The 26,409-nt window shown below is 39.2% G+C and overlaps 1 protein-coding gene and 1 pseudogene across 1 annotated transcript; one reads left to right on the forward strand and one right to left on the reverse strand.

The window, feature by feature from the left end:
- Positions 1–865: 865 nt before the first annotated feature.
- LOC149117919 (uncharacterized) lies at positions 866–10,118 on the forward strand. Its single transcript, XM_089276559.1, has 9 exons — positions 866–1,012; positions 1,176–1,275; positions 4,990–5,101; positions 5,375–5,430; positions 6,983–7,425; positions 8,530–8,602; positions 8,891–8,990; positions 9,859–9,908; positions 10,037–10,118. Exons 1-9 carry the CDS (start codon positions 889–891, stop codon positions 10,116–10,118), a joined length of 1,140 nt encoding a protein of 379 aa, XP_089132685.1. The 5' UTR covers positions 866–888.
- A 3,169-nt stretch (positions 10,119–13,287) lies between these two features.
- Positions 13,288–26,046, reverse strand: LOC110045869 (gamma-aminobutyric acid type B receptor subunit 2-like; annotated as a pseudogene).
- Between the last annotated feature and the right edge of the window lie 363 nt (positions 26,047–26,409).

Here is a 26,409-nt window from a genome sequence, read left to right on the forward strand (position 1 = left end):
TTACAATGCAGACCGGCTTGCACACTTTGAATCCGCTATTAAGTTAGCCATTTACTTGTCTTATAATAAACGAAGGAACGGTTTCCACACAGAGTAAAACTTGGTGTGTGACCCTTAGATTGTTCAATAACTCTTTGCACAATAATCTTATTCGTAACAAAGTCTAAAAATTATAAGTAAGGCTTAACCCAACCATTTGGAATCCTTTTCTTAGCAGAATATAATAGTTGAGAAGAGTTTTTTTTTATTCTCTGCAAGGTCATAACCGTACAGTACACTTGCAACATCAACAAAAATAACAACAACAACCTTTTTACTCGTTTCACCAGCTAGCCAATCACAAAGGACACAGGCAATATAGTGAACTAATCAAAACTCGAAGTAATTACATGTAGCTGACGTGAAGTTGGGGAAAACGAGTGCGAACGAGACACGATTGGTGTTTCTTCTGATTGGATCAAAAAGTGGTGCGAGTTTTTTAAGCCAATCGCGTAGCGTAGTGCGTGCAACACCAATTACATTTCGACACTCAAATAAAAACCTCGCCGACAATTTACTTTAATTTAATAAGAGTTCGAGTTCCTGCCTTGCGGAGTTTATATAACCTCGCCCGGAAAGATAAATTGACGTTTCTTTGTCTTCGGTCCTCTTCCATTTCGCTGTTTAACTTTTTCAAATCTTTATTTCGTACAATTTTTGTGCTTCAATTATGAATATGCTTAAAGATAGGGTTACAGTGTTACCTTGCTACATTCGGCAAAACTTTGTGCCTCTCTTCACTTATGTTGGAAAGCTAAGCCGAGAAAGTACATCTGTTTTGTCATCCCAGTCTGACTGATTGAACTTTATATCGTTGACAGAAAATTGCAAGGCAGACAACCAAATAAAATGGCTGAAACCATTGAAACCTTTGCAAACATTTCTGCTCAGGACTTGCTTAGAAGTGGGTTTAGATATTATGGCTGGGTCAGGAAAGCAGACTCAACTGGAATTAGAAAGATGTTGCACATGTGTAAGTATATTACAGTAGAGGCAAAAACAAGAAGAATCATAGTACAAAGACGCCATGGTTTGGAACGCAAAAGGATTTTTTCGTCAGAACAAATCGGATTGGAAACTAACGTAACATTAATCTTAAGCTAAGTCGCTTGTATATAGTGTGTTTCTCATTGTAGGGCCCTGGCGCTTCATGGTCCTAAGTTCTGGTTGTCTCTACATATATGAAGACTCCCAAGATAAGAATTTTTGCGAAAAAATCCCACTCTCGAGATACAGGTATTTATTTTATGTTTTTATGTTCCAATTGTCTTGTAAGGTCTTCGCTGGAAAAAATGGTTGTAATCCTTTGGATCACACAATCTAAGTTAGACCAAGAGGGGACATTCTGCCGTTTTGAGCAACTCAGTCTCTCTCAATGAGCACATTGATCATTCGGCAGAATTCAGGACATGGTACTTCTCCTTCTAGGAGAATACAGCCTGCCCTCAAGTGAACGATGGAAAAATGTGAAGAATGCTACCCAGTCTGTTGCACTTTACGCCTTTGAGAAGAGACAAGGATTCCAACAGAAAGATTGGTATGATTCCAACACTGCAGGACAAGCCATCTCCAGAATCAATCAACGCCCTAACGTCTGCCAGAGGTGGCGTGCAGACACAGGAATGTCAAGGGTGCAAGAAACCTATTGGCTCTATTATCAACAAAAGAGGCTCTTTAAGATCCAAGTTGGGAGTGGCCATCAGTGACAAGGCTAAACAACTAGATTGATGGGTTGACCACTTCTCTGACCTGTATGTGCATATTGATTGTTTTGGTTTTCTTTTGTTTTTTTTCAAACGGAAGACCGTCGTCATTATTTTGGCCTGATGCTGATACCACGTACCCTCCGTCCTTTGTTAACATTATTAGTGAGGATTGGTTTTGTTTTGGCGATTTTTTTCAGTGGTCCGCCACAGGCCTCGAACAATTTAGTGATTCTCTATACAACTGCGTTCAAGATGAGTAATACATTAGCCGATGAAATTGAAGTCTAAAGCATAGATAACTCTACAACGCAAAGTGTAAGGTCAAAACCTAAACTCAGTGCTGTTAGTGGTTAGTTAAAATTTAAGAGCCACTGCCAGTAAATATGGAGAACTTGGCGACAGGAGCGAAAATTCGAATGTTCTTTTATTGCGTCAAAAAGACTCTTTTGGTGAACCACTTTCAGAAATATACTTTAAAGATTCCAACGAGTTCATATTTTGGTGAAATCTAGGAAAGTTCCAAATATACCACTTGATCAACCAAGATGGTTGATGGAATTTATGCAACGTTGAGCATTTTCAGCAGGCCAGTACAGAAAGAAAAAAACTTGCCTTGATTTCATATTCGCACAGTTTGTAATTTACGCTTTGATAATTTCTGTGAGCTAAACATCATCTTGAAGTAAATGTGCTTTGTCTACTTTTTGGCCGTTTGAAAAACACAACTATCACAGTTTAATCTACAAAACAAATTTCAACTGACTTGAGAGGTTTGTAACTCTTCTAGTATACGAATGTCTCGATAAGCAAAAGGTTCTAGAAAAAGACCTATGTTGTGGGTATACGATATCTAAATGGCTAGTTTGGCCTGTGAAAATTAAGCGCCCTAGACGAAAAACCATGAAGGGCATTTTGACCAATTGCGCCATTTTTAAATGACCGAGCGAAAACTTCGATTTCGCAGTCATCTTAATAAACATAATTCGACATTTGTCATAACACAAGCATTTCTTAGACATCGTGTATTGTACACTAAAGCAGTAAATTTGATCATACCTCAGAATAAGCCTTGGTTATAGATGACACAGTCTTCTAGAATTCGGCCAGAGAAGACCACTTGACTTCTGACGGGTCATCAAGTTATGAACAGTAGTTTCACAATTCAAAATCGCCCTATAAAATTTGACAGATAAGCCAGAGAAACTTCCGCTACTTCTTTCTTGACCATTTTTCCTCACTGTGTATCTTTTCCTAGACAAGTAATAAGTAACGATGGCTTTTCTCCATTTATTCACCAACGTTGCTAAAATTTCGAATGCAGGACTACGTTTCTCCTTGAAGGCCGACAGTTGCCAAAATCGTCTGCTCGGGCCGATTTCTAGAAGACTGTGTTATCTATAGCAAAGGCTTATTCTAAGGTAATGATTTAAATTATTGTTTAATTAGGTGTACAATACACGATGTCTAAGAATAATTTGTGTTATGACACATGTCGAATTGTGTTTATAAAGAGGACTTCGAAATCCAAGTTTTCACTTGGCCGTCTAAAAATGGCGCAATTGGTCAAAATGCCCTTCATAGTTTTTCTTATAGCACGCTTAATTTTCACGGGCCAAACTAACCATTTAGTTATGGTATTCCCATGGCATTGGACGTTTTTTGGAGCCTTTTATTTGCTGAGATGTTTGTATACTAGAAAAGTTATGACCCTGTCAAATCAGTTGAAATTTAGTTTGCAAATTAAATTGTGATAGTCGTATTTTTCAAACGGCCAAAAAGTAGACAAAACACATTTACTTCAAGATGATGTTTAGCTCACAGAAATTATCAAAGCGTAAATTACAAACTGTGCGAATATGAAATCAAGGCAAGTTTTTTCCTTTCTGTACTGGCCTGCTGAAAATGCTCAACGTTGCATAAATTCCATCAACCATCTTGGTTGATCAAGTGGTATATTTGGAACTTTCCTAGATTTCACCAAAATATGAACTCGTTGGAATCTTTAAAGTATATTTCTGAAAGTGGTTCACCAAAAGAGTCTTTTTGACGCAATAAAAGAACATTCGAATTTTCGCTCCTGTCGCCAAGTTCTCCATATTTACTGGCAGTGGCTCTTAAATTTTAACTAACCACTAACAGCACTGAGTTTAGGTTTTTGCCTTACACTTTGCGTTGTAGAGTTATCTATGCTTTAGACTTCAATTTCATCGGCTAATGTATTACTCATCTTGAACGCAGTTGTATAGAGAATCACTAAATTGTTCGAGGCCTGTGGCGGACCACTGAAAAAAATCGCCAAAACAAAACCAATCCTCACTAATAATGTTAACAAAGGACGGAGGGTACGTGGTATCAGCATCAGGCCAAAATAATGACGACGGTCTTCCGTTTGAAAAAAAACAAAAGAAAACCAAAACAATCAATATGCACATACAGGTCAGAGAAGTGGTCAACCCATCAATCTAGTTGTTTAGCCTTGTCACTGATGGCCACTCCCAACTTGGATCTTAAAGAGCCTCTTTTGTTGATAATAGAGCCAATAGGTTTCTTGCACCCTTGACATTCCTGTGTCTGCACGCCACCTCTGGCAGACGTTAGGGCGTTGATTGATTCTGGAGATGGCTTGTCCTGCAGTGTTGGAATCATACCAATCTTTCTGTTGGAATCCTTGTCTCTTCTCAAAGGCGTAAAGTGCAACAGACTGGGTAGCATTCTTCACATTTTTCCATCGTTCACTTGAGGGCAGGCTGTATTCTCCTAGAAGGAGAAGTACCATGTCCTGAATTCTGCCGAATGATCAATGTGCTCATTGAGAGAGACTGAGTTGCTCAAAACGGCAGAATGTCCCCTCTTGGTCTAGCTTAGCTTGTGTGATCCAAAGGATTGGCAATACCAGAACGTCTGGCACCAAGGTTGACTGCAATAGCTGGCAGAAAGTGTTGAGTACAGAACTCGACTACCTATGGGGCTACACTCCAGACTTTTTGATAGGGTTGTTTTCCTTAACCTTTCCCGAACCAATGCCACAACACAAGCCATTGGTGCTGCTTTAATATAGCTGAGAACACAAAGTGACAGTTTTTCATTCACTGGATAGAGTAAGGGGCTATAAAGTTACTCTATTGTTAATTCATTTGCCATTACTTCCGTCAAAGAGTAAGTTCTAATTTACAGACTGAAAAAGAATGTTAAATCACTTTGGATTTTGCGAAGAAACGTAACTGTCGTAAATTTTCCTCCGTAGGGTTTGTGATGCTCAGGAAGTCAGCAAATATGCGTGGACTTTTAAACTGATACATGAGTCGTATGGAGGGAAACCACTGTTTTTTGCCGTGGATTGGGAGCTTGATCTAAAGGTAAGTCTATTTTTGAACAGGTGTGGGTAAAACGGTGTCAAATTCCCATAGTAGAGAGTATGTCTCCCATCCAGTTCAATACGAGATTTGGTAACACATTATAAATCTAATAAATTAGATAAAAGTGGAGAAGCAGGGACTGGAATCACCGGATTGTATTTGTGGTTCCCTTTTAATATCGAATAGCATTGTAAGTTGAGGGCATTCTAGGAGCAGGGAAAGGGTAATACCTTTAATTTGAAGAAACTATTAATCATGTTTTACTCACAGCAGCAGTGGGAAGAAGTAATAACTGAAGAAAAGAACATCTTATGCCCTCTAGCATCGGGGTAAGTCAAATGCTTTAATGGTGGATTACCTTGTTTATACTAAACTAAAATGGCATCATAGTCAAATTATAGATGGGTCCACTAGATTGTTCAATTTAAAAGGACAAAAACAGAGTAACACGACTTATCCATACTGTTGTCATTTATATAATCAAGCTCATTTAACGTATGAAAATAATTAGTGGAAACTGGGATTTCCACCCAAATCAAAGCCTCCTTCGCAGACGCGCTTCGGGCTCGTCGCACAATCTTTCCTTCCCCACGAACGTCTGCTGAAACCGATAGCTATTTAGATAGCCTAATCACAGCTCCCTTCCAAATTTTGGAGGGACAATTTGGACCTTACGAAATTTACCAAGAGACGTCAAGAAACAAAATAGTGGATACAAGTGGGGCGGCCTTTCGAGGAGCGTTTGAGTTCAAAGACATTCTTTTGGGTAGTTCCTTTGAAATGTCAAAGACCTACGGGAAATCTGTAGTTTGAAATTGAAGAAATGATAGCAAGACATCAGAATAGTAGCGTAGCCCTCCAACGAGTGAGTAAGATATTTACAAAAGTCTGTTCAAATCCTCCGCCAGAAGCTATGGTTTATTTCACAGGAGAGAAGACGATGTGCTTGTACGTGTATACCGTAAATCCTCGAATTAGCGCTGCCCTCGAATAAGCTTCCCCTTCGAATAAGCGCCCCTCCTATCGGCCGAAATTTGAAATAAGCGCACAGTGCCCCCCTCCCCTACCCCCATTTTGTGGACGAGTGATGAGACAACTGAAAGGTTGTGTAGTTTTCGTCATGTAGTATTAGATTTGTACTTTGTTTCAGTTTGTGAACACGTTTGTTGAACACGTTGAACACATTAAGTACTAACGGTGCCGCGATTTAAACTTTAGGATCAGCTTTTTATGTCAATAAACAGCTTTTGTTGTTGTTTACTCGCAGATGATATATTAAAAAATCATGTCAGGCTACGATTTGGGAAAAATTAAATAAGCGCCCCTCCCTCGAATAAGCGCCCCCCGTCTCATCCTAAATTTGAAATAAGTGCCCCGGACGCTAATTCGAAGATTTACTGTATCTACTTATTCGGACAGAGTACGAAAAATTGCTTATTTATTTTTTAATCATTGCTGTTTCTTTCGAAATGACATGCAGCAGAGTGTGTGAGAAGTATTTTCCCTGCAGAGCCTATTGGCTTTTTATTACGTCATGACCTGGCGCCGATTAACTCCACAGTATTTGCCACGTGATCTCCAACTGATCTTTACGAACAAAGGGTAAGGATGTGTCGTTTGTTTCAGCAGTGTTCGTGGCGGAGGAGCTCTGTCGTGCCATAATTATAACGTACAACTTCAGCATAGGAGCTTCTACACATCAATTACTGTCGACTTTATGCCCCTCAGCCCCTTAGGGCCTAAAATGGGTTTTGTGGCCAATTTTTACAGAGATCTTAAGACGACTGTTCAATTAGCCAAGGTTGAGCTTAAATAAAAGCATCTTGCCCGATAAAAAAATGGTTACCTAGGTTATCTAATATGTGTCACATTTATAATCAGGGCAGAGGAAACACAGGGACTCACCACAGCTTCACCGAGTACTCAGCCAAATCCGTGCGAACGTGCCCCTGCACCTTTGCCTGCGGAACCTCACACTTACGTTAACGTACCGTTTAACCCCCTGAACGTTAATCCAGTACCACTCCAGGGACCTAAAACGACAGGGCCACCAGTACATTCTCGCCTTTCGGGCTCAGTCAACAAATCAAAACCAGCACGGCCACCAAAGCAGTCGCCCTCAGTTCCCCCATTTGCAAGACCACAAAAACAACCCACAAATAAAGGGCCACCCATAAAGCCTCGTCCAAATTTCTCCAATCCACCATCGAGAGGAAGACTACGAAAAAACAACTCAGAAACTTGTCTAGCACAGGAACGATTCGATGATGTATTGGAGCAATTTACTTCACATTCACGAAGACCCTTAATTGCAGAGGAACAAGGTAATGCTCATTGAAACCACCTCATCGTGTCTTGTATTATCTGTTTAACTAGAAATACGTAAATCTACATTTATTTATTTATTTTTACAACCCGTTTACACCAAAGTATTTTGCTTAATTACGACTTAAGGACGTTCGCGCTAATTGTTTCCGCGCATCCTTTCTGCGCACGCAAATTTACACGCCGCGTCGTGCATGAGAGCGCGCTCTAAGTACTAAAATGAACAATGATGGGGCAGATGGCCATTGCTATAGCTTTGCTTGGATTTAACGATCTTGGACGTTTAGTAATCCCTACTTTTCTTTCCAGAAACAGATTTTATTTACAGTTATCTCCACAATGTCCAAAAATAGACAAAAAATCAATGTGGGAAGTCAAACAAATTTCAAGATTTCTGTCCACGGGACATCGAATCCTGCCATCCTGCGGCTCCAGGACGCGTGAAACTATGGTCGCTAAATGCAAACTTGTTCTTTAAGGAGCTTCACCAGTTGACTAGGTTCACTCAGTAGGTCCACTTAAACAATATTTGGCAGAAAACCTTTCACTTCAAAGATCTAACTGCAATAGTTTTGGGCTTACAAACACTGTGGCCGTATTCGCTAACAAAGCCCGATTTTTTCAGATTTAGGGTGTTCTTCCGGGCATGTTCTCTCCAAAACGAAGTCGGTGACCCCCATTTTTTTTTTACATTTCTGATAACTAAACCACCATCTTACAGTGGTAAAAGTCTCTTAGGTAAATAAACGAGAGACTGATATTTGACTGATATTGAAAACATTGAACACCATGCGCACGATATGAAACTCTGGGTAACAAAACTTAAAACATGTCCTGTTAAATTAGAGCTTTCATTTGCGTTGCTACTTTAGAGTTGTTTCTTGGTAGATCTAATTCAACTCCTCGGTCTCGCTCGTAAATAGACGTCTGGTTTACCTCCCACAAGTTGGGATTTTTAAGCCTATTAGGTCTATTTGAAGTTTTTGTTTCTCTCAGTTCCTGGGAACTAGCTGGGCGTAGCTAAGTACATTGGCAGCTATACATAGTCAACATTGTAACGGGTTGTGTTTTAAGCACTAAGTTATAGCGTGACCATTTCTTAGACCCTCCGTCCTCGTCAAGATCCTTTTCGCCAGCTGGTGTTTCTACTCCTCGTAAACCTAGGACAGTTGGAAGGTAGGCCTGGTATTTTGTTTCTGTTGTATTTTTTAAGCATTCTTGTTGTCATTTTGTATAAAATAGGGCTGACTGTTAAATAAGAATAACCGTCATCATAATTATGCGTCATGGAACTCCAGTTCGCAACTTCCGTCATTTGTGTCCTTCCACTTACAAACATTCAACCGTTTAGGAATCCTAGCAGAAGAAGTTCGATCAAAATTTTGTGTTTGATCTGGGTATTAGCTTCAACAGAAAGTATTTTGTCATTCACTATATTGTATTTTGAACCGTTTATTCATACAGAGGCCACCCAGACGGACAGAGTTTTAAACAAAAAACCAGAGAGGTAATCTCACCGTCAGAATTGACATGGTACAAAACAGTCGTAAAACACTTTCTCCTGGTATACCGTTGAACATCCAACTAACGCTCGTGTGTAAAGCAAGAAAGTGCAAGTGACTCGTGGGATATTCCATGGCATACCACTCGAAAGCGTTGCATAAACTATATATCATGTTGTCTATGGCCTTTGATGACATGCATAATTAGTCTTTTTGAGGATCGGCGGTTTTAATTAACAAGAATTTAATTAACATCAAATTTAGATCATCGCTTATCACACGTTAGTAGGTGCATTAAGATTAACAAAATTTGTCAAAGTTCACTCATTTGTTAAGGCAAAGGTGGAGTGTTTATGAGAAATTTACAAAATTAGACACGCTGAACTGTACATCAGTATAAGCAAATAGACTTGTGCCTGTTATAACGAGATAAGTTGTTCCTACAAATCTCATTTTTTCACCTGGAGAAGGAAGGTGTTTGTGAACCTTTTCGAAGTGCACGTGAGCTTGTTTTTAACTTATTTCTAGGATGTGAAAAAAAAAAAAAACAACAACAACAGAAAAAGAAAGAAATTACATCGAAATCCTCTTGTCAACACATTTAGTTAAGTTTCGTTACAGAAAAATGATAGACCAATGTGAATGTATTTATTTTCAGAAAGTGCTATAGAAGTGACGGTTAGCATTGATAACACCGTGTTTCGAAAAAAACTTCAACAAACAAAGCGACGACGAAAAAGAAAATTTACGAAGAATGCACAAACAACCCACTCCAAAAACGGGCCATTTTGCTAACAAAGAAACTTTATTACACATTCTAAAATAGCCTTAATTTGGCCATCTTTGAACAGTGGCGACAATGGGTACAGTGTGATTATGATCTGTTTTCCGGCCTTGGTCACCGTACTTACATTCAGTGCCATCTTGCAGATAGTTCTCTCTACCAGGAGACTTGACATAGATAGGAATGAAGCTGAATCGTAAGTAAATTTCATCAACTCTAACTCTTTAACATTTTGGTTATATTTATCGATCGCCAGTGAACGAAAATTTCCTGGGGTAGGAGTTTTACAAAGCAAAATCGAAGTCGGTCTGTTTGTTTTTCTAGGCTCCTGCAGAACGAGCATGAAGGAGTTTTCGTTTTGCGTAACAGCCAGAACGTGCAGTCAGGAATGGTTAGTACAATATGATCTTGCAGCAGTAGTTACTGTTTGTTCAGGAAATCCACATTTATTTCACGCCAGAACTGATCCACGCTGCCAGCCATGACCCAAAGATATATGTCATATAATCTTTCTCGTGTTTACCACGTATCCTATTATCAAGGAAACATGTTGATAAGTACCCAGGACGGCTCCTGCATCTGAGAGAATCGACTTGTTAATTTGGGCGACGTAAAACTTGGACGGAAAAACGGCTAAAGAGCACTTTCGGGTTCTTGTAACATTTCGGTTGCGGCTCAGTTTACTAGTCTCATCAGACTTAAAGAACTCGGACTCCAAAAAATCGAAAGCTTGCCGATTAATTCTTTAATGATGGAAAGTACAAAAATGTTTGGAATGCATGAAATCAGCCTAAATATTTCCTTTCAGCGTTTGCCCTAGAAAGGAAATGGGGGACCACACGAGGTGAAGAGACACTGTATTGGCCTGAAAGAGTCTGACAAACAGTATAACTTTTTAAGAAAAGTTTGATTCAAAATTGCAAGAAATGTTGCTAATTTGAGATTCGACACCATCTCTAAATGTCCAATAGGACTCAGTTCGAGCCAAACTATTTGCTTGACATTGCATAATTAATTTTTTATCATGTTAACCTTCACTGAACTAATTGTGACAGTTGATTGTAATCATTTTGCACTTGTAATGGCGGCATGATGACTCTGAAGCGCCGTCCAATTTTATCGTTGATTTTTACATACTTCACTATGGCCTATATAATATTTCTCATATTTACACACTGTTTACTCTTGTGCAGGTTTTGTCCGTGGCTACCAAAGATGAAATACTACACAGCAAGATACTTTATGAAAAGGTAACAGCGTTGCGAATATTGTTTATATTACCTGATTTCTTGGCTATCAGTTTGCTTGCTGGCCAGTTTTCCAGTTGCTTTATTTCCTTCCCAGAGTGTACAGTGAACTGTTCTTCTAAACTACTTTCAATGTTTTCAGGATCAAGGATATGCTCTTGCGGATAGTGGACCAACATTTCATTCTGTAGAAGACCTATTGACGTATTACTGCGACTCTACCACGACTCTACCACGCCTTACAAGGCCTTATAAAGACAAATCATAGTCCACGTCTGGCCTTCTGTCTGTTGGTACGTTCTGGGGAGGGTCTGGGCATGCTTCTGCGTAACCAATCAGAACAGAGGATGTCGATTTTATCTGACTGAAAGTTATTAATGGCGAGTGCGGTTTATAGCAACACTCGGAAAACGGTTCAAGCTTTACTTCAAGCTTTACTTCAAGCTTAACTTGGAGGATTGGAAAGTCAGTGGTATATGTACGCTTTCATTATATAGGTTATGAAACGAGGGGAGAAAGAAGAAGAAGAAGAAGAAGAAGAAGAAGAAGAAGAAGAAGAAGAAGAAGAAGAAGAAGAAGAAGCCGAGTAAGCTTGTTAACTATGCTCGATGCAAATGATAGTGTCTCGCTACACATGGTTTCAAATTCTCATATTTTAATCTGCATGGCAGTAATCTGCGTGACAGGCGTTCAAAGAGGAGTAGAAGGGGAGAGCTAGATAGGTTTTGGTTTTAGTTTGGGATTTTGTTTGGGAGTAGTTCTGTGATTGATATAATGACGTGAAGTGAAAGCTAAATAGCTGCGCCATCCTTGAGCAATTGACCAAATGCAAACTAGCATGCCCTGATCAAGCGGTTGGAGATGACTGAATTTTATCTGAAGACGAATAATTTTTGAACCGTGAAGAGCTTTTCCAGTTCCCTGAACTCTGGTCCCTATCGTCTGTTACTGTCCAGTCCGAGTTTAAAATCCGTTTATCACCATGTATTCCTTGGTAAAATAAGAAAACACTCTTTTCCTCTTCTTAGCCTGTCTTTATTTTCTCAGGCTTGCATTAGAATTCTTAACAGATAAATGCAACAAAAGACAATCCTGATACTACTGGCAAGAGTGATACCATTAAATGTAATGTTGCTGAGAGTAAACCGAGTTTCTCCACGTTGACTGACACATGGAATTAGTTCCTGAAAAGACATGAGTAAAGTTATTAATACCATCAACGATAGAAAAACCGTTTCCATCTGTACGTTGGTGTTAAGAGAGGAATCGGATGGTTGGTTTACAGCTTCCTCGACAAGAGTTGGAAACTTTTCAGTCGTTCCTCATTACGGGGTCAAGCCTGGTTTTCACGCAGGTATAAGCACAAGCGCAAGCGCAAGTACAAGAATCAAAAATTTTCCTTTTTCTTGTGCTTGCGCTTATGCTTGCTTTCGCGCTGCAACGAATGAAAACGAAATACCGCTCAGGCATAACACAAGTACAAGGATATTTACCAAACGTGGTTAAGTTTGGCCCATGAAAACACTGGATCCAGATTACCTTGAGCCTAAACAGTTTGGAAGGTTTGGATGATTTTGCTTGTGACTGTGTTTTCGTCGAATTTCGTTTTCACTTGGGTCATCCCTATATCGCTTGCGTTTGTGCTTGCTTCGCTAGTGAAAACCAGGCTTTACTTTACGCATAAGGATCACGGAATAATGTTCCTATTACGTGTAAGAATGGTAAAACATTAAAGAGATTTGCAGCTCTTTATAAAAGAAAAATAAATATCCGGTCTTCAGAACTGTTTCGGTCTACTCAGTCAGACTACATAATTGTTTAGGCCTGGTTTTCACAACGACATAAAAACAAATACAAACATAGGCATAACTACAATAAGGAGGACGCCCACAACAGAAACATAAGCAAACTAAGCTTTACTGTATCGAGGAGGTATGGAGCCGAAAATAATTAAGGCAATTATCCATTCTGCGCATTCGTAGGTGCTTATACTCATGTATATACTTACGCCGTAGTGAAAACCAGGCTTAATCGCTCGAAGATCTGCCAGTACTGATTGGGAAAATTGTCCGCTTGCTAATCATGCGGTCCGAACAATAGAGTTTGCGCGTCGACGATGTGAAGGAAACTCATTTGATCAACTTTGTTGAAACTCGAACCAAACTTCTCGGCCAGACATAACAAGGTAAAGTTTTCTGTTTGAATGAAAACCGTTTCCTTTAGACTGCGAAAAAACTCATTCTTGACGTCTCAGCAGTCGGTATGACCGGCTTATTTGTACCCAGGTGTCAGACAATGCTGGAAAAATGTAAACATAGGCACATAAGTGAACGTATTTGCTAAGATGGATGTGATTAATGACCTGATAAGACACATCTTACTCAGCATTTGGCTGCGCAGTTTCTTTCTTATCATGAGAGCTGGTTTCAGGATCTGGAGAAACTTTGACATCAGAGCCATTGCTAGAAGGTATGGAACCCTTCTGATAATCGACAGGGTCACCATTTGTACGTTTTATCACCAAAATCTGTATAAAAACAGAAAATGGGATAAAATAATAATCAAAATAAAACTCAATCAGCTTCCTGTAAAATAATAAAATCAGTACCTTCTAGTGGTGACCAAGTGATTTTTATGACCATCTCGATATGTGGCGGTAATGTAATTGTAATCGTTTCTCTAGTATATTCTACAGCTATGCTTTGGGTTTATTAGCTTCGCAGTATTTTAAGATCAGAACTGTTCTTTGTGATTTGCAACTTCCTTTGACAGATTGATTTAGTATCAGTATAAAATTTGGTAATTTAAATTACTATCATGGTAGAAGTATGGTACGGTGTCATGAAACCCATCATTGCGAAAAATCCACTTGTCAATGTGTTCCTTCCACTTCTTAGCGTAACGTCCATGTTACTTTTTTCCTAAAAGGAACGTTTCGCTGTTTGCATGTCTTTGCATGTTTTGGATTAGCGCATTTTATCTTGGTATCATGTTGGTGTGCATGTCAATTATTTCACTAACTTCGTCATTAGTTTTCATCAATCCGACAGTTAAACGTGTACGTGGCATAACAATGAAGTTTCTTGCTTTCTGTGAATAATTCCTTATATGGCAGCTATATCAACTACTAGGGTATCTTGAGACAAATTTATGTACCCCACATTCTCATAAAACGAGATGGGCAGTTATTACCTTGGGAATAAAGATGAGGCACTGAGTGACTGTACTGCAGAAGATGCACAGCAGAGTACTTAGGATGTACACCGCATCAGTGTGAGTCTTGAGCAGGTTAAGCATCGGGATGATAATGACACAAGGAATAAACACGTTATAAACAGCAAAGCCAATCTGTTTGGAATCATTCAGGGCTGGAATGTGAACTTTGCGAATTTCCCACGCCAAGTAAGTGCAGAACAGCAGAAGAAAGCCTTTGTAACCATAAAGTAAGCCTGACCACAAGTTCCCATAGTTTGAAGTACAGTAGGTCCGGTACTGGTAAAGAGCGGTATCGGCGACTTCGTCGATCTGAAACGAATTCGCAGTTATGTTTCGTGAGTTTTATGAATTAAAGATTAATATTTATTTGTGATAATTATGGAATATTTCTAATTAACAGCATAAATTATGTTAAAATCTGAATACAAATTATTGAAATTAGCTGAGGTAGTTACAAGTGAGTGTTTTAATGGGCAAAATGTGCTACCTAAGTTTACCCAGCAGATCGCTTCTTGTAATACTGTTCGAAAAATGGCCTCAACCAGGCGACAAAGCATTACCTGTTTAGGGAATGTTTTAACAGTGGTGTAAATAGGATCCATTGTTTGCCAGGTGAAGAGAATGAGCGAATCAATCATCAGGAGGAGGAAGACAACAATGATCAACTGGTAATCTTTAATTACCTTAAAGGAATATGACAAATGTTAGTATAGGTTTAACAAAATTTGCTAAAGCGTAATTTCCTTGTAGCATGAACAACTTGCTGCATTGTTACCTTGGAGGATATCAATTCGCCATTTGGAGTCGGACGTTATAACTATTGAGGACAACGCACTTGTTTGGTACGGACTCTGAAAACGTATACCTAACATGCAAGTTTTGGTTTGGATCAAGCTAGTATTATCAGTTACTAGAGCTCACCACTAAATTTTATCAGATTCTTATTGATTTAAATCGATCACGTGACACGATAGTGTTCTTCGGCGGAGAGGCATTATCTGCCCATAGTGCCCGTCCGAGGAAAATACCTGGATGAATGGTTCTCGTCCGTGAAAATGCTTTTGTAAGCAAGCAGGCTTATAGCAAAAAAAATTGAAAGACGCAATTTGTCAGTTTCTTTTTTTCAAATTTTACATTTGGTGTTCACGCCTTCTATCTAAAAAGAGTTGAAAACAATTCAATATGATTTTTGAACTGGCGCGTGGAAGAAAAGTTAGTAGTGAACAATAAAGACAATAGATGTTTATATTTAGGAACAATCGGTCCGATAGTGGACCATTGGAAATTTGATGTTCTTAAAACTAGCATATTTGCCCTCCAAGCTTCGCCTCTCGGGTAAATATTCGTTTTATGAACATCAAATTTCCGCGGCGCAGCTATCAGCCGATCATCCCCCGACACTCCATTGTTGAAATAGTGGCACAGTACCCATAAAAAAGACGTTAATTACCACGGCTCATCGACTCTCACCGTTCTCTTAGTTTTGTTCATAAAGATGCGATGGACTCTCCAGGTCTTAGAGAACAAAGCGCCAAAAGCCATGGTGAATCCAAATGATGCCGTCCATGCACTGGCCTAAAAATATTGGACGTTAAACGAAATCTGACTGCAAGAAAGCATCAACAAGCTTCAACTTGGTTACCACAGTGTTTTGGAAATAACCAAGATGCTGTATGCACAATTTTTTCGCCGAGAATGGATCGCGGAACGCATCAGATTATTAGCAAATTAGAAAGAGGTATTGTAATAAATACTTTATTGAACTAGCTTGTTCGGTCAGTATTGGACATTATAATAAAGTTTCCATATAACGCGCGCTCTGATTGGCTGAAACAGCGTGCTTTATCAGAGGACAGAGCACGGGTTGATGACGGTAAGTTGGCTTCCAAATTTTTGCTTCGGAATTTTGACAAATTTGACCCAAATTAAACATCCCCTTTGACTCAGACAAACGCACTGGAAGCGAGCTATTTTTCTGCAGTAAATATGGCTCACAGAGACCATTGTTAGCAACAGTAGTGTTAAAACTGTACTAAGATAACAAGTTTTGCTAGATTCCCGCCGACAAAACATGTACAGCTGTAGCGAAATACACAAATTCTCAACCTAAACAGTGCTTCGATAAAGACATTAATTTTGTTACGAAGGCAGAAATTATACTAAGAAGTAAAACAACGACAGAAAACAATTGAACTGTCTCTGTTTATGATGAGAAGCTTTATTTTTGCAAATGTACAATTAAAAATGCTCATTTGCTCAAACAACACTTACATGTAGTGTAGTAACGCTCGTCTCCGGTCATCTCAGCGAAGTAAACCGACGAGTGGTCAGTGCAAAACTTGCTCTGATATTCTCTTCTGTGTTCGAAGTAGAACCAGTGGGAGCCGTTAAGTCTTTCTAACTTTTACGCTAGTTCGGGCAATTTTGCTGCATGCGGCTACAAGCCGTAAATGACTGTAGCTCCTTTCAAATTCAACCGGGCATTTCGCAGTTTCATCCACAAGCTTTGAGCTCCGCGTTTCGTAATTTGCACTGGAAAAGTGCTCGTTTTCATGGGCCACAATACGGCCGGATTCCTCTGGACTATAAACCTTTACCTGCCTTGAGATCCGTATTTAAAAATTAACTTAAAAGCGAACTTTGAAGGCATCGTTCTTCTCTCGAAAGCTAAGCCGCTCAAACTTCTCGAAACTGAAAGCTTAGCTGAAGTCCAGTTTGTGATTGACAGCTGTCGCTTCGTTAGCCAATCAAATTATTTGAACAATTCTAACAAGGATTGTGATTGGCTTATTTTAGCGTGCTTTGTCAGAGAACAGTACACGGCTGACGCCACTTTTGCTCGTTTGGAAAATAAAGTTTGGTTTGAAAATTCAGCCGAATGCGTGGGGAAATTATCTGATTCTTCATCATAAAACAAATAAAGAAGCCCCGACTGTGCTCTGTTCTGTTGTAAAGCACTTAGGAAGCGGTAGATCACTCAAGAAGTAGGGAAAAACACTCGACTACGTCTCGTGTTTTCCCCTACACTTCTTTCGTGCTCTACTGCTTCCTGCGTGCTTTACAACAGAACAGAGCACAGTCGGGGCTTCTTTATTTGTTAATTGTTGATCTCATCCTCTCTTTTATCGCTACAATGGCCTTCGCACATCGATTGCATACTTAACCCCTTTGAGATACAGGAGACACGTAGCGATCTGGGTTATGAGGCAGTAAACAGACTGGCATATAATTTGTTGTTTGCAATGTTTAACATGATATCTTACCTGGCACACCCTTTCGTGAGCCTTTCCGGAAGCAACTTCACTGTCGATACCGAACAAGATTCCAGAAACGTAAATAAAAACGCAGCCTAGAATTATGATGTTGTTAATTCTAGGGCTGGACATCCGGATATACCTACCGAGAAAGTTTAGCATTTAGAGCTGAGCTGACAATGACTTAAAGCTGGTAAAGCTCAAACTGCTACCTTTAGTAAAAACTAGCTGACAGCCTAACACGATAACTGTCGATGATGACTTTCACACGGTGTATTTTCTTATATTTTTCACCTCGGCGTAGCACCAATAGTTTACGGCGAGTTAGAAAACACCCTATAAACCCCGGTTTTCACTACCACACAAGCATGAACAAAAGCATAAACAGAACAAAAATGATTCGTTATTCTCCTGTTTATGATGAGAGTTTGTCGCAGTGAGAACGCAGGTGACTTGAGAAAATTAAAGCATAAGGACAAGGCAGTCAACCACTCATAACTCGGGAGAATGTACCTGACGTTTCGGTATTTGAGGTTGAAAATGAAGAGACCAGCTGCGAAAAGAATGCCCAGGACACACAGTGAGTCCATAGTAAATACCACTCCCTTGGAAAGGTACCGTGGAACTCGGATTTGGTTGATGCTGCATGCTGGAACTTTTTTATCTGAAAAATAGAAAAGTACAAGTACATCATAGCGGAGCTCCGGCGCGCGAGCAGAGCCCCATACCTTAAAAAATTTGGTAACCCATCGATCTGAAAAATTTCGGTTGTCACGTGACTGTCCGTCCGTACGTACGTCCGTCCGTACGCTAATACCTTGAAAATTAAGAAAGCAGCACCATTACCATAGCTACATCTTTGATTTTGGGCGTCCACGCTATTGTTAATTGACAGCTGTCACAACAAGCTATGCACTGACCTGTATCACGTGACTATATCGCGGGTTCAGGTTGCGTGGTTTTCTTAAAGTTGACCGCTGACCACTTACTGGTTTACCGATTGGATCGCGGGCTCAAGTCACGTTATTTCTCTGGGGGAGAACGAAGGAGTATTCGCAAAGGCAAAATTTCGGCGCAAATTAACCCCTGGCGCGTTGTTGACTTTTCTTTTGACATATTCCTTGTACAATCGTCTCTTGGAAAGTCCCTGATATATTGCGTACGTAATTTCTCCAATCTTGGTTAGGATTGTTAGGTATAGTTTGTTAAAATGTAACTGGAAAAATAGCAAAACCACACACTGAACAATTACATGCTCACAAATGATCATTTTTTGAGTTTCTGATTCAAGAAAAAATAATTCTCTCTTTCGTTTATCGTCAGTTATTGCAATCAGGAGCTCCGCTTTTAGGCTTGGCTAGATCTATATATTAGCTTAACCTGACCTTAGACGCGAATGTACTCTTTTTACTCACATTGGCTGAAATGGTAATTAGAAATAAGTGCTATATATCGAGACTGCTTGTTATATTTCAGGTTTGAAAGCGAGCATGTGAGGAAAAAATGCTCAGAAGTTGGTTAAAATCAGGGTGGTGATATAAAGCTCAAAAAAAAAATTGCAGTCGTTTTTTCTCGGATCAGGTCATGGTTGCCTGCTTTTGAAAAGAAAAAGAAAAAAAAAGCACAAAGCATTGTATGAGCTTATAACGTTTCGACCAATCCTAACAAGGGAACGTTTTATGTTTTCACTTGAGCACAGAAGGAGATGTACACACTGAAGGTGGTCTTAAGTGCAATTTGGTAACAAATCATGTGCTGCAGAGAGCCTACAATGGGGATAAAATATCTAATTAGTAATGCGAGTGAAACAAGAACAGAGTAGTTATTATGTTTCTTCAGAGCGGGTACCTTCCCACATCGCTGTTTGTCCTTTCTCAGCGATGATAATCTTTCGTTTCATATCATAGCTTCCTATTCGTTTCATTTCGCCGGCTGAAAAATAAAACATTGTGAACTTGAAAAACAAAACAACAACAAAAACAACAAAGACAGTGAAAAACTTATAACTATGTATCAGTGTGGTCGTTGTTATTGCGGGGGAGGGGTTGAGTTGGAGAGTGTGATCTCGACTGACATATATTGGTGCTTTCGTGATGTTCTTTTGTTCTGTTATGTTTGTGATTAATCGTGACGTTCAGTGGCAGATCCAGACCTTGACGGTTTTGTTTTGCTTGCTCTGCCGGCTTGTCTTCCTTCTGTGATTTTTTCTTTTTTCCTTTTTTTTTTTTGGGGGGGGGGGGGGGGTTGGCGGCGTCTCCCTGGCGCCTCCCCTAGATCCACCCCTGACATTGATCTGTTATTGAAAATATTTCATGTCTTGCTGTGAGATTTTGATTTGTTATGCGTTTATTAGATATTATCTTTTATAGATTGACAAATTTGACAAGTTTCAATAGGTACCTTGACGTTGATCAATGTTAAGCAAGCTCAGTCTGTCAGAGTTCTTGTAAAACTGCACCAGCCCCTGAAGAGCGAATGACATGTAGAAACGCTTTTTTACATTATAAAGTATTGAAGGTGTTAAATACCACATTTAACTGCGTAAAATAACTGGATAAACCTGTCAGAAAATATGTTGTCGCTTGTTTCTTGCGTATTCTTTTATTTAACACGTCTCTGACCTTTAAACAAACTTTTGGTTTTTTGGGGGTGTTAAATAAGCGCACATTTGCAGCATGAAAACCTACCCCATAAAGAAATACGAGTATCAAGTTTCCACCTTCAGTTTCAAATAATCGACTCTTTTCTGCCAAGTCCTTAATTTTCGTTTTCCACTGGGAAATGTAAATTCATTTCTATATTCACATGCAACAAAGGCGGAGCTCCGCCCGGGTGCGTACAGGCAGCATACCCCTTTCCACACTTTGCTTCATACGTGATGTACTGTGAGTGTGGAATATGCACAATGACAATGCGAGTCTTGAAAACTGTTTAAAGAAATGTAGCCTTGCCAATCAGTGTGCTCCTTGACACTGCTAACCAGTTTGTAGGTAAATAAACAGCGACTGAAGGAGGAAGTACAAAACCCTTTGAAACCTTTTACTGGTAAATAAGTTTTTTTGCAAATCGGAACCTAAATGCTTGAAATTTGAGCAGTAGTGCAATAATGCTGTAAGCGACGGTCCTGGAATGAAAGAAGAATGCGCCTAATTACATAACTTTACCTGATAACTTTATCTAAGTGAGTTATTCTTTTCTTTTATATTATATATAGACGGCGGACCTACGCACTTGGGTATCCCACTGGAATATATGTGAACTGGGGTGTCTGCATTGCACTTGAGATGTGCGTAAGGAGAAGTTTGACTGTAGCGTGACCAAAGGAAAAAAAATAGCAGTACACTCACAGACATTCCCTGAAAAGAAATTGTCTTTGCGGTTTTCATGAATATCTTTCTCATGGCAATGTTGGTGTAGTCAAAGTCTTCTAATGACATATTCCTTGTTTCATTTTGTTTCTTGAGAGCTGAGATGGACTGGTTCAGAGTAAGAGCAATGGTTCACACTGCGTCATAAGCAAAGGCAGCGTGACGGCTGGGTTCCTTGTACGGTGACTTGGCCAGCTCTGTTTTGTATTCTTCGCTTAGTTCCCGAACGGTCTGGAGGATATCATAATCAAATGAGGACAAATTATCCAAGGTGTATTTGTTCAATATCGAACGTAGTTATCACACCACTGACATAAGGCCTGCCTTGATGTTCTCTCACCAGTCATAACTCGAATGGTCAGTTTATCTCTTTCCTCTGCTTACGTCCCACATTAAAGGAAAAACTGCGATTTTGAAACCTATAGAATTTATTCATTCCAAGGTTATGAATTCTCACGTTGTATCCTTAATATTTCTTTAGCCTAAAACGCAATTTGCATTGCACATTCGTATTAACTGCAAACTCAAATCTGAGTTTACACTTGGAAGGATGTCAAGTCAGATTTTTTTCTACGGAAGGGGGATCGCAGCAACTCACAACCTTGGCGATCCTTGGTGAACAAAACAGCTTCTAAGAAATTTGGGCAAAGTGATTCTGGATTGTGAAGGTGAATTAATCAACATGACACGAGCGTGGGACAAAGAAAACTTCCGAGTCCCCGACAGGAATCGAACCCATGACCTCCCGAACACTGGGCGGGCGCTCTATCCACTGAGCTACAAGAACTCATGGAGAGCAAGGTCATTTAACTGAGTTCATACATGACAGGTGTCCTGCATACTGCGAGGATCAACGCTATCGAAGTCATCGTGAGTAGTGATAAGTCAATAAAGATGGTGAATTTTAAGCTTAAAATTCACCATCTTTATTAACTGATTCTGGATTGTGTATATCCTAAAATACTTTTATACTTGATTTCATTTGGCGGAAAGCGACGGGAAGAAAGTATACAGTAGAATGTGTATTCGTTAAAATCTTCTTGAAGATGGGTATTTGTCCCAAACGGACTCGAGGTTTCCGAGGTCAGGGCAATCGCTAGGTAAAAACATTGGCACCGCAGTCGACTCAAAGATTACATTTCGTGACCACTTCTTTACCGATCTGCGAAAATGCCGTCGTAATTAACGACAAGGTTTATTACGGGCACTTGAAACGGCACGAGGAAACAGTTAAAACAAAAGGCTCATTGTTATTAAGATTCTTTCATTTAAAAGCAGATTTTCTCATTTCGTGGACGACGGTCAAGTTCTCTCTTACCTTTCTGGCCACTGTACGCTCATTGTTAGCGCCAATCATTAACGCCTCGGTGCTTATGTAGTTTCCAAGCGTCCTGCTAAGTTCTTGTCCAGTGCAATTGACATCCTTATAAGTCCACCACTGGTATCTGTATCTGCCCCCCATTAAAATCCAGACGATTTTAGGACCGTAAAATCCTTTCCTATGTGCCTACAATTCATGTAGTTTCATTTATGTCAATGCGCGAAATCAAAACATAGTAACCTGTATCAAAATCTAATGTTAACAATTTACAACTTAAAGGAGAAAATTCAGTGCCGCCTATTTCTCGAGCGCTTGTTACATTCGTTTAATAATTTTCTATGGTAGAATTTTTGCAGGAAATATAGTGAGTGCCTAGATCCTTTGCAGTGTTTTTCTGATTTACCTCACCATGCAGCTTAGATTCATCTTGCTATTATATAACCTTCCGAGCTGTTATTTGTTTCAAAAGCTTGGTATAACAAAAACGGCACCTTTTAAATCAAATACTGCTTTACTTTATCTAATTATAGGTTTTATTTCAAATTATTTTAAATATCTCGATTGTTTTATGACCTACCGTGCAGATCACTTTCCTCGCGGATTGCTCCGAGAAAATGCCGAAGATAATTCTCAAATCTTTTTGCTGTTTATAAAGAGTATGGAACATAACATAATTCAACATAACTTCATTTAACGTGTATATGGGCTTAACTTTGTTTCGGTGCAGACGAACGAGCCATATTAAAAGTTATACAAAAAAAAAAACATTTAAAAGTCTGATATAACTGTTATTCCACAGATATCGATATCAGTGGTTTGACACCCAAACAAGATCAAGGAGTGTACTTTGTGTTCACCTCATTCGCCTCGCTTGTATGCCTTAATAAAGAGTATTTGACCTCAAACCCAATAGAAATAATATCGTTTCACATTGTTGAACGTACTCTTGAGGACAACACACGGTAAAATGTTTTTTTCTACTTTTGCAAAACTGTACGCAACAATTTTATCCTGTGACCATCTGCAACAGTACGTGCATTGATGTGTCCAAGCCAGTTAGGGCCGTACTCCCCTATCTTTCTACTTGCGGGCTCCATGTCTAATGCCTCCTCATAGGCCCATGCCCAGGGATTCTGTGTCTAATCTGCGGCATCAGATCAGCCATTAAGTTTCCAAGGTAATAAAATGTTAAAAATGGAATAAAATCAAAAAAAAATTCAGTATATCATTAGTTTCGCCAAACCTGCAATTCCTCGATCTGTAACTCGGCATCGTTTGAAAAGGTCTGGTAACTGCTGACCTCTACTCCTGCTTTCTTTAGCCTGTAGACCAAATCGTTGGAAAGCCCCTCAAATGTGTCCATATCCTCCCTTAGTACGGCCACCTTTTTCCACTTGAAATATTTAACGATCGCCACTCTGCCTTTGTCTTGGAAATGCTCTGGAGGAATGGTGCGGATAAAGGTGGGGAAATACTTCCAACACGAAAGGGCTGGATTTGCAGATGCCATGGCCACCTGATTATTTGAAGTATAACCGTGGTTATAATTAAAATTCCTAGTATAGAATACAATTTTAGCCGAAAGAAACAATTTGTTACTTAACAGAAGATCTATCCCACTGTCGATGACAATATTTTTTCATTCCTGTAATTTGCTTGTGTTCAAACTGCGGAATAGATATTTTCAGGCTGCTAAGCTTTCCGGAGGGTGCATCGGAGATTAAACTGCGGGAAAAAATGACATGACAATCTAGCTTACCAGGGAATTTTCAGAGGAATCACAAACGTAGTTATAGTTATTTATGTAGTAATACTTGCAAATGAGTTGTTGCCAAGAGTTAACCATGAGCGATTGAAACCCTCTCTGGGAAGGCCATGATAGTTGTACAGGTCTAAAACTAGCCTGCTTAGCAATTGTTTCCTTCTCGAGCGCGAGAGGTGAACGAAAAGAGAAATTCGGGCTCTACCGGAAAATAGGATTATATGATTATTGGTCCTAATTGCTAAGCTTCGTATTGCATTGTCAAGTCCAACCAAAAACCCTTAAATTCTCGATTTATTTTGAAGATATTCCGCTCTCAATCCGTGCTCTAATTTAAATTGTGATAGAACCTTGTTGAAGTTAAGCCTTGTTTATTTGTTTACTTCTTCGTTATAATTAAAAAAACTCAGCATAAGAAGAATGAGTTAGGTTTGATCACGTCCGATCACGTATTACTTGACTTAGAGTTTTCAGTGGTTGGTAATGATGTCTTTTAATATATGGTTTTATTTTGTTTTGTTTTAAAGAGCTCAATCGCCTAGAGGGCGCGCGCTATTAGGTGTACGAATAACTAAATGAATGAATGAATGAATGAATGAATGAATGAATGAATGAATGAATGAATGAAAGAATGAATGAATGAATGAATGGATGGATGGATGGATGAATTTATGAATGAATTTATGAATGAATAAGCGAACTCATTCAAGTCATGCATCATCGTATTTAGCACTGTGTCAATTGAGGACATTGCATTGGACATAAGCAAACTCATGTTGAAAACAGATTTTACACCGGTTAGGAATTCCAATCGGTAATACAACCAGTTGACTCAGTATCCCAGGCTGAGGAATTCAAATCAAGGCTATCAAGAACAAGTAACATTTTCTTGCAAAAACAGGAAAAATTAAAAGAAATAAAACGTCTATCCACTCACATGAACCAAGTTGTAGAATGGGGTCACTTTGGCCAGTGGTTCTGCTGATTTGGAACATGCTGGTCCTAAAACCATGATCATCTTTTTCTTCTCTCGCATGAATTCAGTGAAGGCGTACATGGCATCTGCATCTTGACACTGAGTTTAATACAGAACAAATGTAAAATGATTGCTTCAGACAATTGAAAGGGTTTTCAAAACGTAAATAAAACAGAAATTAGCTAGATAGAAAGAGCAGTGTGTGCGATCACTGATCTCCAAGGTTACGGCCTCAAGCAAAGTAAAGTGGAATGCAACCGGCGGACGAAACGCTATTCATCAGCTTTCATCGATCGAGCAATAACGACTCTGAAACCGGCGACTTCACTGAGTAAAGTGCAAACAACGTTATATGCTTCGCGACTGCTTGTGACTACGTACCGATAACTAGTGATTCAAATATTTAGAGAACATGCACATACAGTGAATATATTCGCAGGAGAGTGGCAATACTCCTAGTCGCTTTACAAGTAGCTTAACTCTCCCGTTATCGAATGCTTTTTATGTTGTATGATTATTGTTTAATGTTTATCACATTGTTTCCCTTTCAATTGAATTGTAAACCACTTCTTTCAACTTGATTAGTTTAGCTCTCTCGTACTGTCACTGAAAAGCCCTATCAGGGGAGTGTCAATGAACTAGTGTTACTGTTATTGTTATATTTACATTTGTCGCTGAAGCTTAACGAAACTCTCCATTAGCAGTTGGTAGTTTATTTGAATGCTTGAAAATTTTTAGAGGACAGACTTCCAGGTGATCGAGAACAATATACTGTGTTAGTGCTATTCGGCTTACCTTGACGTCTTTTATTTCCATTAGTAGCTCGTAGTTTGCCAATGTTTTGGGGCAAAAATTAACGTGTCTGATTGCCATGCGCACTATGGGAATCATGCCAGCGGAATTATCATCTCCTGGCCTAGTGTCGATGTCAAACACTCCGCCAATCACAAGTGGAATCTTACCCCATGATACATGTGCATGTAGCAAAACAACGAGCAGAATTATAGCTGCAAAGAATTCGAGTCTCATTCTGAAAATTGGAATTAAAAATAGGATTAGTTGACTGGTAAAGAGTTTAATGTTGATTATATGTTGCTAACCCAATGGCAGGGGTCCCTAAAGAGACCTGTTAAACAGTCAGAGTCAACTAAGTAACTATAAATAGAAATATTCATTATAAAGTCAGTATATACATTAAAATTAAAAGAAAATTACTCGATAAAAATAGCGATTGGAATGCCGTAGCGAAATTTGCATAAGATATGTACCGTACATGCGCAAATTATGTTAGGTGAAATTTGCAAGGAGCGCTTGCAATCTATTTCTTCGGCTATAGTTTCTTTTTTCGATGAATAATAAATTAAAATCGGTACGAAAAACTTCTAAAGAAAAGCAGTTGTTTGATTCTTAATTTTTTCCAGCCAAGTTTTAGAGAGAGCAGGGTCAAACATTCGTACACTACGATTTTGCAGTGTTTGGAGTTTAGTTTTCATACAGTTGTTCAAGCGATACTCTGACACAGAAGGATTGAAGAAGAAGATGAACAAGTTATC

Source organism: Orbicella faveolata, unplaced genomic scaffold (assembly GCF_042242905.1).
Source record: "Orbicella faveolata isolate gen_17 unplaced genomic scaffold, um_ofav_v1 contig_1, whole genome shotgun sequence".
Lineage (NCBI taxonomy): Eukaryota > Metazoa > Cnidaria > Anthozoa > Scleractinia > Merulinidae > Orbicella > Orbicella faveolata.

Bases quoted from the DNA above. Each gene is read 5' to 3' on its own strand.
- LOC149117919 (XM_089276559.1), top strand. From the start codon at position 889: ATGGCTGAAACCATTGAAACCTTTGCAAACATTTCTGCTCAGGACTTG. The intron at 5,431-6,982 runs GTAAGTCAAATG...ATTTATAATCAG, and splicing joins TTATGCCCTCTAGCATCGGG to GGCAGAGGAAACACAGGGAC. The intron at 9,909-10,036 runs GTAAGTAAATTT...TTGTTTTTCTAG, and splicing joins GATAGGAATGAAGCTGAATC to GCTCCTGCAGAACGAGCATG.